This window comes from Rhea americana, unplaced genomic scaffold (genome assembly GCF_003343005.1).
Source record: "Rhea americana isolate MKP2758 unplaced genomic scaffold, rheAme1 scaffold_81, whole genome shotgun sequence".
NCBI classification, from domain to species: domain Eukaryota; kingdom Metazoa; phylum Chordata; class Aves; order Rheiformes; family Rheidae; genus Rhea; species Rhea americana.
In genome coordinates, this window is record NW_028186990.1 from 1,210,242 (window position 1) to 1,223,516 (window position 13,275).

At 37.3% G+C, this 13,275-nt stretch overlaps 1 protein-coding gene across 3 annotated transcripts; it reads right to left on the bottom strand.

The window, feature by feature from the left end:
- Positions 1 to 324: 324 nt before the first annotated feature.
- Positions 325 to 12,487, bottom strand: POU1F1 (POU class 1 homeobox 1). Of its 3 annotated transcripts, none has more exons than XM_085322986.1 (7): positions 12,346 to 12,487; positions 9,357 to 9,422; positions 8,135 to 8,248; positions 6,887 to 7,132; positions 4,906 to 5,070; positions 3,326 to 3,386; positions 325 to 538 (listed from the first exon to the last, which is right to left on the bottom strand). In XM_085322986.1, the coding sequence occupies exons 1-7, from the start codon at positions 12,485 to 12,487 to the stop codon at positions 325 to 327; spliced, it is 1,008 nt and encodes a 335-aa protein (XP_085179112.1). The 3 variants fall into 3 exon arrangements, with proteins under 3 accessions (XP_085179112.1, XP_085179111.1, XP_085179113.1); XM_085322985.1 differs by having other exon boundaries at positions 9,357 to 9,506; XM_085322987.1 differs by lacking the exon at positions 8,135 to 8,248.
- Positions 12,488 to 13,275: the final 788 nt, after the last annotated feature.

Genomic DNA, 13,275 nt, shown 5'->3' on the forward strand with positions numbered 1-13,275 from the left:
AATCATTAAATGTACCACACATGCAAGAAAGGCACAGCACAGGGAAACTACTCGTGCAACTTGTAAAACATTTCAAGTTGAGTAATGCATAATAAGTTCCTTGCAGTTAAGCAGTAGCCTCCCATTCTTTAAATATATGCAGTAGCATTTAATTTGTTTCCAACCTTTACATTAAAATCAAGTCTTCCACAATATACTGTATCTGAATCTGGCTAGCTTGTAAAGAAAGCATTTTACTGATTTTTTTTTTTAAAGCAACAAAGTACTTAAAAAAGTATACAAAAAAAACCAAAATGGAAATCCACAGCTATGCATGAGAAAGCTTTATCGGCATTCGTGATGTTCCTTGATAATAGAACTAAAGGTGTTCTGATGTAAACTTGTCTTCACTCTTTTTTCCCTTTGTCTTCTGTTGCAAAACCAAACTCTCACAACTTCTTTCTCAAGATTGAGCCCCTCAGCCATCCTCATAATTTCCTGAGAAGAAGGCTTACTTTGTTCTCCAAAGTGCCTCTCTAGGGCTTCTTTGGCAGCAATACTGGATTGAAAGGATAAAATTTCATCTTTAAGAACTTTTCTGACACATTCAGATTTCTGCCACTATTTCAGGAGAAGACTCAAGTAAGAGCATTGGAGATACTGATTTGGTTTGTTTCCTCTTTTACCAAGTAAATGAAAACCCACTGAGTTTAAAATATACTGCAGTTTTGTTGCTGATGGGAACAGTGTAATATCATGTAGAATTTCTGCACCAAGTAATTTAAAGAGAAAAATTTAAAGGAAAAGATACTGTAAACTTTGGTGCAGTTTTAGTGGCAATCATACTTCTTGGTATGTGTTTCTTGATGTTCTCTTAGAGATACAGCTAATAACTAGACACAAATGTGATCACATGAATTGGAACAAGCCTGGGTGCACATTATATCCCAGTTACAATGGTGCTGGAGGAGTTCAACAGACACAATCATATTACTGGGTTAACTAGGCTGTGTCATTCAGGTTTACGAATGAGAAGAACTCCATTAGTCATCGTGCAAGAAATACAGCATTTTCTATCAGGTTCTGCCTCTCATTTTGGTATGGAGAGGGCTCTATAGTATTTCCAGAAGTCAGAGATTACAGCAATACATTTTATCAATCATTGCATTTTCTGAAAATCTGCAGTCAGCAGTAATCAAAATTGAGGAGTTCAATAAACCAAGTTAAGACTTTCCTTAATTTCAAATGGAGTTTTCTCTCTCTGTGGTGTTACACATTCTCAGAAAACAAAAAGCAGCTTATCTGCAATATGCTTGTGTGCAAACAACAGGATGCATCCGAAGGCAGCTTCGTCAGTAGCTGTAATTTCTTTGGACACAAGAGGGCACTTTATGCATTATTCTGGGGATGAAGTGCAGCTATTTCCATTATAAAAATATACAAACAATCTGTTGGAGGTCTAATTATTTTATTATTTCATCTGTAATGTGCTTTTATTATTTTAATTAATTGGTTTATTTTGCAATAACTGGTAATATACCAAAACTAATTAAGAGTATGATGTTCTACACACACACACTGGTATAGCGTCATCATTGTTTTTGATTACCAGTTATTTAGCTTTTTTGATCAAAGTAGAAAATAAAAGAACTTCTGTACATTCAAATCAAGGAGATTTTGCGCAGGCTATGACTAACCTAGTTTAGTTAGTGGGACTTCTGTTTTACCGCTGGTTTGCTTTCAAACACCTACTAAGAGTAGCTAACAGTAGGAATATAGTGGAGATTAATGCCATCTCCTTTCAAAGAAGGGAGCCCTCTTCTGAGTCCAACCTGAGGCTTTCAAAGAAATATTTGGCATCTTCTTACTGTAGCTGCTGTGGTCCTGAACTTTCCCTCCATTATCTATGCCCTTGACAACATAACATATTTAATATTCCCAGCTCAGTGATATTAGGTGTAAAAGTAGGAATAATTTGAAAATGCTTAATATGAGGACTGATTGCCTCAGTGGTTTGTTGAAAAAGCAACAGCATCAACAAAATCTACAACCTTGAAGACCAACAATCTCCAGCAGGTTCCTCTAGCCTAAAATATAGATATTCTGAACTTACACCACTCAGGCAGGTCATATTTCACAAACTAGGTAAGAGCTTGGCACTGCTCCTCGAATCCTTACCCAACTTGGAGAGAAAGCTCAGAGAAGAAAATGTCTTCCCAAGAGCAATACTTCTTCCCTTTGAGGTGCTGTGATTAGAACTGATTAGATCAGAGTATCTCCCATCTCTCTCCTAACTGGAAGCACCCCCTTTGAGGAATAATTACTTTGAAAATTGACAGGCAATCACACCTTCATTTCATTCTCTGTATCAAAGGGAGTAAGATTCAAAAAGCAAATCTCAAGCTGAATGTGAGAGGAAAAAGATGTGCTGTCACTGTGGGGTCCTGAGACTACTGGATTATAGAGCAACCTGCATCTCTGGGAGCTCACATGATGCATAGGAAATGTTCAAAGAATAGGTGCTTTACTGGAAGAGTTAGGGCCTGACAGCATTAGATTGTGCCCAGTGGCTGACAAATTCCCTTTCTGTGGAAAAATACTACAGCCCCTTGGAGTCTCTCTTGGTGAATTCCTTCTTCACCAAAGATAAGACTCTGGAATACCTAAAAGAAAAGGAAATACCACACGACTGTTTTCATCATGTTCCGATTTTGCCTATTTGGTAATTGCTTTTATAATATGATTTGTCAACCTACTTGATTTCTGCATGGAATTGAGGCTAGACCTGGTAGATGCTGGTCATCAGAGATGCAGAAAAAACAGGAGCTATTTCCAGAAAAAATTCCTTCTTTCCGTTTATCTCATGAAAGTGCTTCTTCAGAAACTTGGAAGAATCAAGTGACAGATAGGGATGGGAGTCTAATGCTGTATATAACAAGCTTTCCCTCAAACTTTCCAGATGACAATTTTCTGTTAAAATAATGCCTCTTCATACAGTATAATGTAGCATCTCCAAAAAATGAAAACAAGGGTGCACTGATATCTTATTCGCTATATAGACATCATAAAGATACAGCAGAATTGGGCTGGTTAGAATATTTTTCACACTAAAATATGTTGTCCTACATTGAAAAGAAGTCTTCAGTTGGTAAATGTAGTGCGTGCATTTTGAGCAAGTTGATTTTCTGGGAGAGGGTTATTTTGTTATTTTTTCACTGAAATGTTTCAAAATAGTTCTTTCTCCACTAGCTATATTAATTCACTGACAAATAACATTTTGATTTCAAAACCAAAAAGAAGCATCTTAGCCAAAGGGATTTGTAACTTGTAGCACACTATTTGTTACCTTATGGTGGTTCTGCGCTTTCTCTTCCGCTCATTCACTCCAACTTTTTCATTGTACAAAGCTGTATTAAAAACAAAACAAAGCAAAAAACCCAAAGCAGGCAGTTACCTTCCACAGAGAATGGAAACCAAGCACAATTATCATGAGAAAAAATACATTGCTTGTATTTAACGTATTTATTTGCTTGTTTTAAGACAGAAGAAAATGCAGCAGATACTACTGCTGAATAAGAAGGCCACTGCACACAGTGACATTGGTTCCCAATTCTTTAGGATGCCACAAGGCTGTTGTAACTCCAGATAAAAATGATTATGAGCAAAAACAGCATACCACAGGCAAAGCTACAAGCAGCACTGGCTCTGCACTTATGTACCTAAGAAGTCCTCTCTTACCCACCCTCATTTTCTTCCTCCTCCCCTGTGGGTAGGTGCTAGGGAGATGGAGTCCTTTTCCATACCTCTCAGCTACTTCACCTTCTTACCTCAGAAGTCCAACCCTGGCCTCTGGTCCTATCTGCTGCTTCTGCCCCACTCTGAGAAGGACAAGTCTACCTTGACCCTCTCCACTTCTCAGAGACTGCTGATCTTCCCTGCTGCCCAAGCATGAACACACACTTATGCTGTCAGCAGCTACTACCCATTGCAAACTCCTTACTGGTGATTCTTATACCATGCTGACCAGATTAGGAGAGCCTCTGGTTTCTACTGCACTTATAGTGGAGGGAAGCTTTCCACATTTGGTTCAAAGCAAACTAAAGCATGCAGCAGAAGCAGCTAGTTAACAACATTTCCTATGGTTGAATATCATGGTATATCCAAAAAACTGCATTAAAGTCATCTCCCTTCCCATGCTAGCTGAGTGCTGCACAATTGTAGTCCTGGCTCTCACTATCACCTCTGGGCATACTTCTTCCCATCATCATAATTCCTCTAGGTAAAAAGGCTGTACTTGAAAACAGCCCACGTCCTTTAAATCAGAAAACTTTCTAAACTGTACCTTGCCCAGTGAACCTCAGGACTCTTCCCACAACTGGGAATTAACTCGATGTAAGGAAAGGAAATCTTCCAGTGGCAAAAAGGTCACATCCAAAACCTCTGTGTTGTACTACTCTTTGTCAGGGGCTTAGAGAGCATCACCTCAAGTTGAGTTCAAATGCTTTCCCATAGCCACATCACATATGCCAAGAGACTGGAAGGAAGAGTCCTTTGCTAGCGAAGCATCCCAGTACCCTGTTAAACATGCCGTCCTGCGGATCCTAAAGAAATGGTAACAGCTCAGACCTATGTTCCGGCAGTGGAACTAATCTGCTGGAATGGAACCAAAGTGAATGAGCACCATTAGGCAAATTAATGTTTCTGCAATTTTCTACCCTCCAGGCACTTCAGGTTGTTTGCTCATCCTTGCTCACCCAAAAACATACCAGAACTTAAAAGGTATGCATCAGCACACCTTTGTATTTAAAGCTGGTAAAACAAAAACCTTAGCCTTTGGAAGACATGTACTAGTCTTTAAACATATGCAGAGGATTCAGGTCAAAATACAAATCAATTTTTAATTTTAAGAGGGTTTCAACTCTCTACCTCCTACTTGTTCTGCTTCCTCCAGCCACTTGGACAGAATTGATTTCAGTTTGCATGCATTCTTGAAACTCAACTGCAAGTTTTCAAACCGGCAAATAGTAGTTTGGCTAAATTCAGAGCCATGTACAGCAGCCAGTGCTTCTCCAACATTAGTTTGTGTGTAGCCTGTCAAAAATGAAGAGGAAAAAGTCACTTCGGAGCTCCTAGTGTGGGTTGCTTTCCTTAAGACACTTATCCCTTCATCACTGACTCTTAAGAACAGTGCACGCTGTAGCTTCAAGGATCATCTTTCTGCAAAGGTCTCTGTAGCTGATTTTGAACTCACCTCAGTGCTATGTCGAGTCATCCTGTTGATTCCAGTGTAGTTTTATAGGCTCTGAGATTAGGAGTTTGAGAAGGATCCACACCCCACATTTTCATTAATATACATGATGTCATGGCAATATGCTAACCCCCATCTGCGCCTCTGGTCTCCTGTTATTTGTTGTAATGACTAAGATGAAACGATAAGAGAAGTGCTGCGGTTTACATGAGGATACTGACTTGGTAAAGAGCAGTTCTCCAGTTAGTGCATTGAATATGTGTCTACTGTCTTCAGGAACCTAGTTTATATTCCTCCTTTTTTTCCTCTGCACCAGAATGGGCATAGTCTCCCTAGATGTCTCCATGAGGTGGCTATTTACCTATTAATTGCACTAACTCTGTATCTCACAGTCTCAAACCCACAGCACATGTTAAGTTTGTCTTCCCTCCTAAAGCTCAACCTCAGACGAGTTTTCCTGTGTCAATTTTAATTTTCAACATCAGAGCATTAAGTCCAATTTTACAGCCTCTGAGCCATTTGTTTACTTTGGAGGAAGTTTTGCTCTTTCACAAAGTGAGGATCAAGGTGCTGTAATAATCACAATGATTAATAGTTTAGGGCCTCGCAAATCATTGCAATGCTGTGGCTGACATTAAATAGTCATGATATACAGCAAAATGCCCACATTGCAACTGTTATTTCAAACTGTAAATTTCTGCTCTAATTCTCATTTTTATCCTGCAATGGAACATAATAGCTTTCTAGCTATTATATTCTAGCTATATCTAATGTTTAGATATTTCTAACAACTTCATATATTTTTTTACATTTATAAAGCTGTATTTTGTAGAAGGATGCTCTGTTTTTTAATGATATAATATAATGTTATAACAGATAATGGCAAAATTACAACTCTTAATTGAAAGTACCCAGTTTTCATAAGTGGGCTGAATCTACAGCACCAGATGATTTTTTTTTCCAGTACAGTTCATAAAATGGTGGGGCAGGCTTTTAGTTTGCAATGCACCTCAACCTTTCTGTAAAAAGGGGAAAGATCCTGTAGATGAGTCTGCCTTTATCTTCAGCTCAGATTGCCCAAAGAAAGGCCAACAACTCACCAGAAATGAGCCAGTGCAATGCATTTCACGCTGCCCTCAACAGTTATCAGATAGCAACGAAAGTCAGTTGCTGCTGTACCCATGTCATGGCACAAGAAAATAAAATGGGAAGCAAAGCTCCTTATGGTGTGGAAAGTTTGCCATGGATGTCATGGTTATCCATATTGTTTACTGAAATGACATTGCACCATCTTGTGAATAGAAAATATTGTGGGGACGAGAATGCATATAAGAGACTACAACATGCACCGCCCTAAGCTGTAGAAATGCAATATAACATGGCTGAAACAGAATGTAGTTTAATTGAACAGCAAAATGTTCCTTCCACTTACGAGAAAGACAGAAATAATTTAAATACCAGAAACAGTTAACGTCACTTTCTGCATACGAAGTTGCAAAAAGTTTAAGCTTATTAATTCTGCACAAGTCTTCTAGGAGTTGAGAAAGTTTGGCAGTGCAAAGTTATGATTAGACAGACCAGACTATAAAACATTCAGAAATAATTGGACTTTCCTTCAAAATTTTCAAGCTTTTGCTAGCTGACAAAAAAGACACATACCCAGCTTAATTCTTCGCAGTTTGAATTCGTTGGCAAATTTCTCCAGCTCCCTGATTTCAGGAGAATCCATGTCTATTGGCTCTTCAACAGATTTGTTTTTCCTGCGGAATTCCTGCTTGAAGTCAGAGGCTGTGGGATCATCTCCCAGAACAGACTGGTGCATGGGAGTGAAGCTGTGGCCCAGAGCACAGGAACCAGCACTCAGAGCATGCTCAGGGAATTTATAAAGGCAAGGGGTCAGGCCACCTGAAAAACAAAACAAAACAAAAAACACCCAGTATCATTATTCAATAGAATAAATAATAAAAACACAATAAAAACATGCCTTCATCACTTCGTAATCAAAGTCTGTAATATATATAGCACAGGTGAAAGACTGTCCAAGCGTTGGAGTGGAAAGGCTTAGGAGATTCAGTCTCTCTCTAGTCCCCATATGTGAAAACAGAACAACAACCACTTGCACCACCAGTCACAACCATCTGATTTCACAGGTAAACTGTGATGCACTCAAATAGTATGATAAATGGTCCAGACTTAGACAAATAACAACGCAGGACCTCAGTTTGTATGAAGTGGCAAAATGAGACTGATGGGTCTGTGTCACTTGAGCCACCTAGAAAGTGCCAGTCTCTATTTTCAATAAAGAATATTTCCATGTAAATACCATTTTATGTTCAGACGAGATACTATTGTGCTTTAGTTTTAGGATAATATTTGTTTGAGGAAAACATATAGGTAAGAGTTTGGAGAAAATCAACATATTCCCAATTAATTCCAGCTTAAAAAGAAATTTTTCATAGATAAAACTATCTCATGCTACATATTGTTCACAAAAATTAGATTTAACAAGAAGATTTAACTAACAGTCAAGGTTCTCTTTTGCCACATGTGGTTTGTACAGCTAGAGCATGTCTGACATGAAGGAAAAAAAAAAACAAATTTATCAAGAAAAAAACAAATAGTATTAACCCTCTTCAGTGGATCTGTAGCAGACAATAATTCCATTTCTTCAGGACATCCTTCTCAATTTTCTAAATGACACAAAAATTTTTTTTGGAACTTGCACCTTATCAACATCCTTCCCCTGCCTCATCTTGCTTTTCTTGTCTTCACCATCCTAATTACCCTAATTACTAACCCAATGTGGAGGTTTTAACCCCATAGAAACATTTTGTAGGTTTCACATAGTATAACCACCAAAAGTTTTCACAAAGAGTAAAGGAAGAGACTAAAAAAAGAAAAACTTGCTTTGTAAAGTGCTGACACCATTTACTACATTGGGATGGGGCATGCTGCAGGTCTGTAAGATGCGACTCTGGGAGAGACTTGCTGACAGCATCTCTGGAGTTGCAGGCTTGATGCCTAAAAAGGAAGTAAGAGTGTTAAAAGGGATGAGAAAAATGTAGATATATTTGTTTTGGAGTGGAATAAAGTAGGCTTCTGAGTGCTACCTTTCTTTGATACCTATTTTATGGACTTCTGTCAAGGATGTGAACAGTGCCAGAAACAATTACAACATGTACATTAATAGATAATGAAATAGGAGCATTTTGGACATTTGCGTGTGGTGAAGTCCAACCCTAAAAATTCCCTATGTAGATGCATTCATCTATGCTGACTTACTGTCGCAGTCATTTCCTTCATTCTTAAGTGAAATAAAGTACTGAGTTTGATTTTTGAATTAGCTTTGAACCACAATTATTTTCTGGTAATTGCCTTAATCTGGCTCACCACACTATCTTATTGACTGCTACTTGAACTTACATGGAATAACAGTTCCTCTTTCTTCTTCAGCCTGGAAAATGTAAAACTGAGCAGGATGCTAACATATCTTTATCAGTCTCAAAGTCCATAATCATCTGTATGAAAGGCCTTCATTCTGCTTTATGAGATTTGGAAAAAGTGTATGTTGACAGAAACACACACTGTCTGTCAAGATCTGAGTATTTTATTAAGTCTTAAGATCCATCAGGAACAAAAATGCTCCAATTTTTGAATTGTTTTTTTAGATTCGAAGATATACTACTGCTTTAGAGTTATCCTGTCACTGACAGAGCTGAACCTGCTTAACTCATCTATCATTCCATTATCAGTCACCATTTTATTCTATACCATCAAGAATTTTTCATGGAGATTAGGGTCCCAGTACACTAAGTACTACACAGACATATTAGATAAATCAGTCCTGGTCCCTCAAAAGTGATCATCTGACCAGCCAAAGCAAACATCAGATAAGCAAAGAGCAGTACTGTCTCAGTCTTGTAGACAGAGAAGTAAGACACAGTGATTTATCTAGAAATACAGAGGTTTAGGGGAAAACTGGACACAGACTCCCACTTTCCCAACCCCTTTGCTAGTGTCTTAACCTCAATTTTGTTCCTTTGAAGCAACTACCTTGAATGCATCCCTCTAAAAGAAAACTGACCAAAGCAGCATGCTAATAGCTCACTCAATAGAGGATCTCACTTACCTGCCATCACCCCATAGGTCGATGATTGATTTCCATAATGACAGGACGGCACAGAATAATGAAGGCCTGACGATGCATTTTCCAAAGTCGTCATGGCAAAGTGGACATGGGAGCATTTAGGAGTTTGGATCAAAGACAAAACAGACGGGACTGGTAAGAAAATGCATAAGGATTCAAGATGCATCCTTTCAGTTCAAAGGTAGGCTACATCTTCCTGTTTAGTTTTTCAGTGCATATATTAAGCATTTTACTCCAGAACCATCAAGCTAACATTGTTGGAAGTTCAGAACACTTGACCATGTCTCACCAGATGAGACTGCCAGTATAAATAGCAAAATACCCTTTGAGCCAAGACCAGCAACAGTCATGCCTTGTCTTCAATGTGTTATTTTTAGTGTCATCTACCTGTATAACCACAGTATACACACTGTTAAGAAAAGGAAGCATTGATCTCTACAGGAGGAGACTATTTCCTCTCTCCATCCAACTTACAAGTACCATTTCATTTAATCTTACTTAAAAACATTTTCTACATTCTCAGAAACCTGATCGACTCTACTGTCATGTAAATCCCAAAGTGAACAGAGATCTAGGAAGGCAATGAATTTATCTCCATCGTTTTCACAGGGTCTTCTAGGCTGCAAAACAAGTAGCAGAAATCCGATGAAGAGATGTAGAAATAGACACAGGATAGGGAGCTCGGCCTCATATCATCATCAATAGAGCTACCCAAGAAAAAATCAATGAATAAGTTTATCACGCTACTAACAAACTTTCTTTCCATTGTGAAAGATTCTGTAAAGTTTGCTCTACTCTCTGCACCCACCCAGTTCTGCTCAGCAAGTTCTGGAGAGCAAAAATCAGCAGTTCTATTTCACACAAACGAAAAACTGTGCATTTCAGACCTGTATTCCGTAAATTCCAATGTCTAAAGAATCAAACAAGTTTTTCTGAATGTAAAATTAGAAATGTGGATGTTTTTCACAGCAGACATAAGCAGACAAAAGAAGTGTATATACTGTCCTCTCTGACAGCAACTATAAAAGGTAGTATTGAAATATCATGTTTGTGAACATTCAGATATGTAAGACTGCAATTTAAAACATACATTCTTGTTATTCAAAACAATATAATTAATTAGAAATTAGAATTTCTGTTTTTACAACAGTAATCATAACAGTAAAAGATCCTATTTAAACATAGGTATAATGATATAAGAACTATTATAGCAGCCTTGTTTATGCTACTATGCACCCAAACTAGAGATTACACTAATACCAATGCGTTTAGAGCAATACAGCTTTCCTGTTCAGGTAAGATTTAAGTGTTCACTGGTGGATTCTTTTATTATTGCTTAATAATCCATAGACTATGTCCTTTTTAGACATAAGAAAGGCATTTCTAACTTGCTAATAAGGATTTAATAGTAGGTGGTAAAGATGATGCTATTTAAATTAAGTCATAAAAATGAATGTCTTTAGTATTCTGCAGAACATTATCCATATGGTGTGGTACATTATTTAGCTAGATGTATACTCACCTGTATTTTATGATGTAGAATTACCACATGCATTTTAATGAGTTTTGACATTTAAAATAAGATATGATTCAAAATTCTTTCACCTCTATTTTCTTGCACAAGTTTTCCTTAGACGCATTCACTTTGAATGGCATTGCTTATTAAAATTCCTGAATCTATGTAGGAAATTTGGAAACCTCTCCTCATTATAAATACCACCGTCTATCACTGCTTCTGTTCTTACAGGGTTACCTACAAAACATACATGAAGCTTCAGACAAAATTCAGACTGACTATAGTGGTATTGGTCCTTGAGTGGGAACTACAAAATATCAAAACCCAAATCTCAAGTAGACCTGCAAATGTTTTCAGTAACACTGTCTGTCACCATATCCTTTTTATTATGAATCAGATAGAAATATAAACAATTTAGAAAACTCTACTAAGGTACAGATACATAAATTTGGACTCATACACGACTTAAATTGTTGTATTCCCCCCCACACCAAACAAACATGTTACAATATTTTAAACTTCCTGTTTAATGTGTAAGATCATGTTTTCACCAATGCTCAGTTTTCCTAGAAGTTTACGTTTCTTAGGTGCTTTTTCACATTATTAAAAGATTTTATTTCCAACATTTCAGCACTGAGGTAAGGATTTCCCCTGCAGTCTTAAGAAGAAACAGTAATCAATTTCAGCAAAAGTGATTTCTTAATTATTTCTTTCTCTATTTTTGAAAGCTTATGTACCATCAATAACTTCTGTATTCCAGAATATCACTTCTGCAGATTTGAGCCTGCAAGAAAACAAACTCTCTCTCTAGCAGATAATTCAGTGTTTGCATTGTCCTACTACTCTACTACTTCCTTAGTACTACTACCACCTTATTAGGTTATATATACAAACACATAAAATTCCAAAAATACGGACGAGCCTTCTCTCACCTATTTTTAATATTCCATTTAAATCTTAGTGTTTATTCACTACAGAACATGTTTAGGAAAGCATCCTTCTCCTTATTGAGAGATTCTCCAAATTATATTGAAACCTGACCTATTTTAAATATATTTCCTATTTAAAATAATTTATATTATTAAAAATTGTGGTTACATAATAAACAAAATTTAATTTATTTTATGTGATACTTGCCATGGATCACTACATAATCATAACAAAAGTTTGACGGTGTTTGCATCTGTACTAAGTTATGGTGCTAATAGTATACCCGAGCCTAATCTTGTAACAAATTGAGAGACAGCTACAAGTTTGACTGAAATACAAACATTTTGGATGTTTGATTCACTCATTTATGGAGACTTGTGAAAATATTTCTGCCTGAAAGTAGTCCCAATCTCACATAGCACTGACACCAAACACTTTACATATTGCAGAACTTGATGATTAAACATCCTCTAAAATCATTACAAAAAAAGAGTTATGAAGAGTAATACTGTTTTTAAAAAGTACCTGTAGACACAACATTGGTCGCATGGTTAGAAACTGGTAGGCATTCTGCAGCGCTGTGATGCATTATCAGAGGCAGAGAAGGAGAAGAGTCAGAATTCAAGGGTACAAAGGTGTCAGATGAAGCAAACGCTTGGCAAGTCATACCCTCAAACAGATGAAAGACTGAGAGCCACCTTCTCTTGTTTTCTAAGAGAACAGATTCTGCGTGATTAACAGCAGCACAAACTCTGTTTCAGTTCTTTTTACTTGCATATACATATAGAGAAGGGCTCCAGAGCACAGTGAGGTCGTGTGCAGGTATTTATACCACTAGGAAATCCCTTTATCCATTTTAATGTTCTTTTCCCAGCAATATTGCTGTATCGCTGCAGAGCCTCCTTCCTTCCCACACAAACACAATGCGTGTCCAATTAATGGGGGGAAAGAAGAAGGAAACCAGAGACATGATTTGACAGATATTTTCAATTAGGTCTTTTGTGAAGAACAATAACCCGAAAAAAAAAATAAAGTACCGTCTCCAAAGTCGGTAGCAGTGAGATGGGTACGTTTAATACTAAGTAGGTTTCCATAGTTAACACCTGCCCCAACAATCTCATCCAGGCGATTGTCTGGGAGGCAACCTGGCTAAGAACTCAAACGAAAGTCTACAAAAGTCAAGAACCTATAGCAAAATAACCTAAATTAGCTTAATTCCCAGTAGTGGTGGAGTGATAGTTTAAATCAGAGATGTGTAACATGGAACAGCTGTATTCAAGAGAAAGTTTCTAAACAGATAGTTTTACATAAGCACGAAGTGCCGAATGTTTGTCATGAAAGATCTAACAGTGACACAAAAAACACATTAACAGCTACTATTATGAATTTATACTACATCTAGAATCTCATTCAGAAAGTCGCGGTCCTCATTATGCTTAACACTAAGTAAAAACA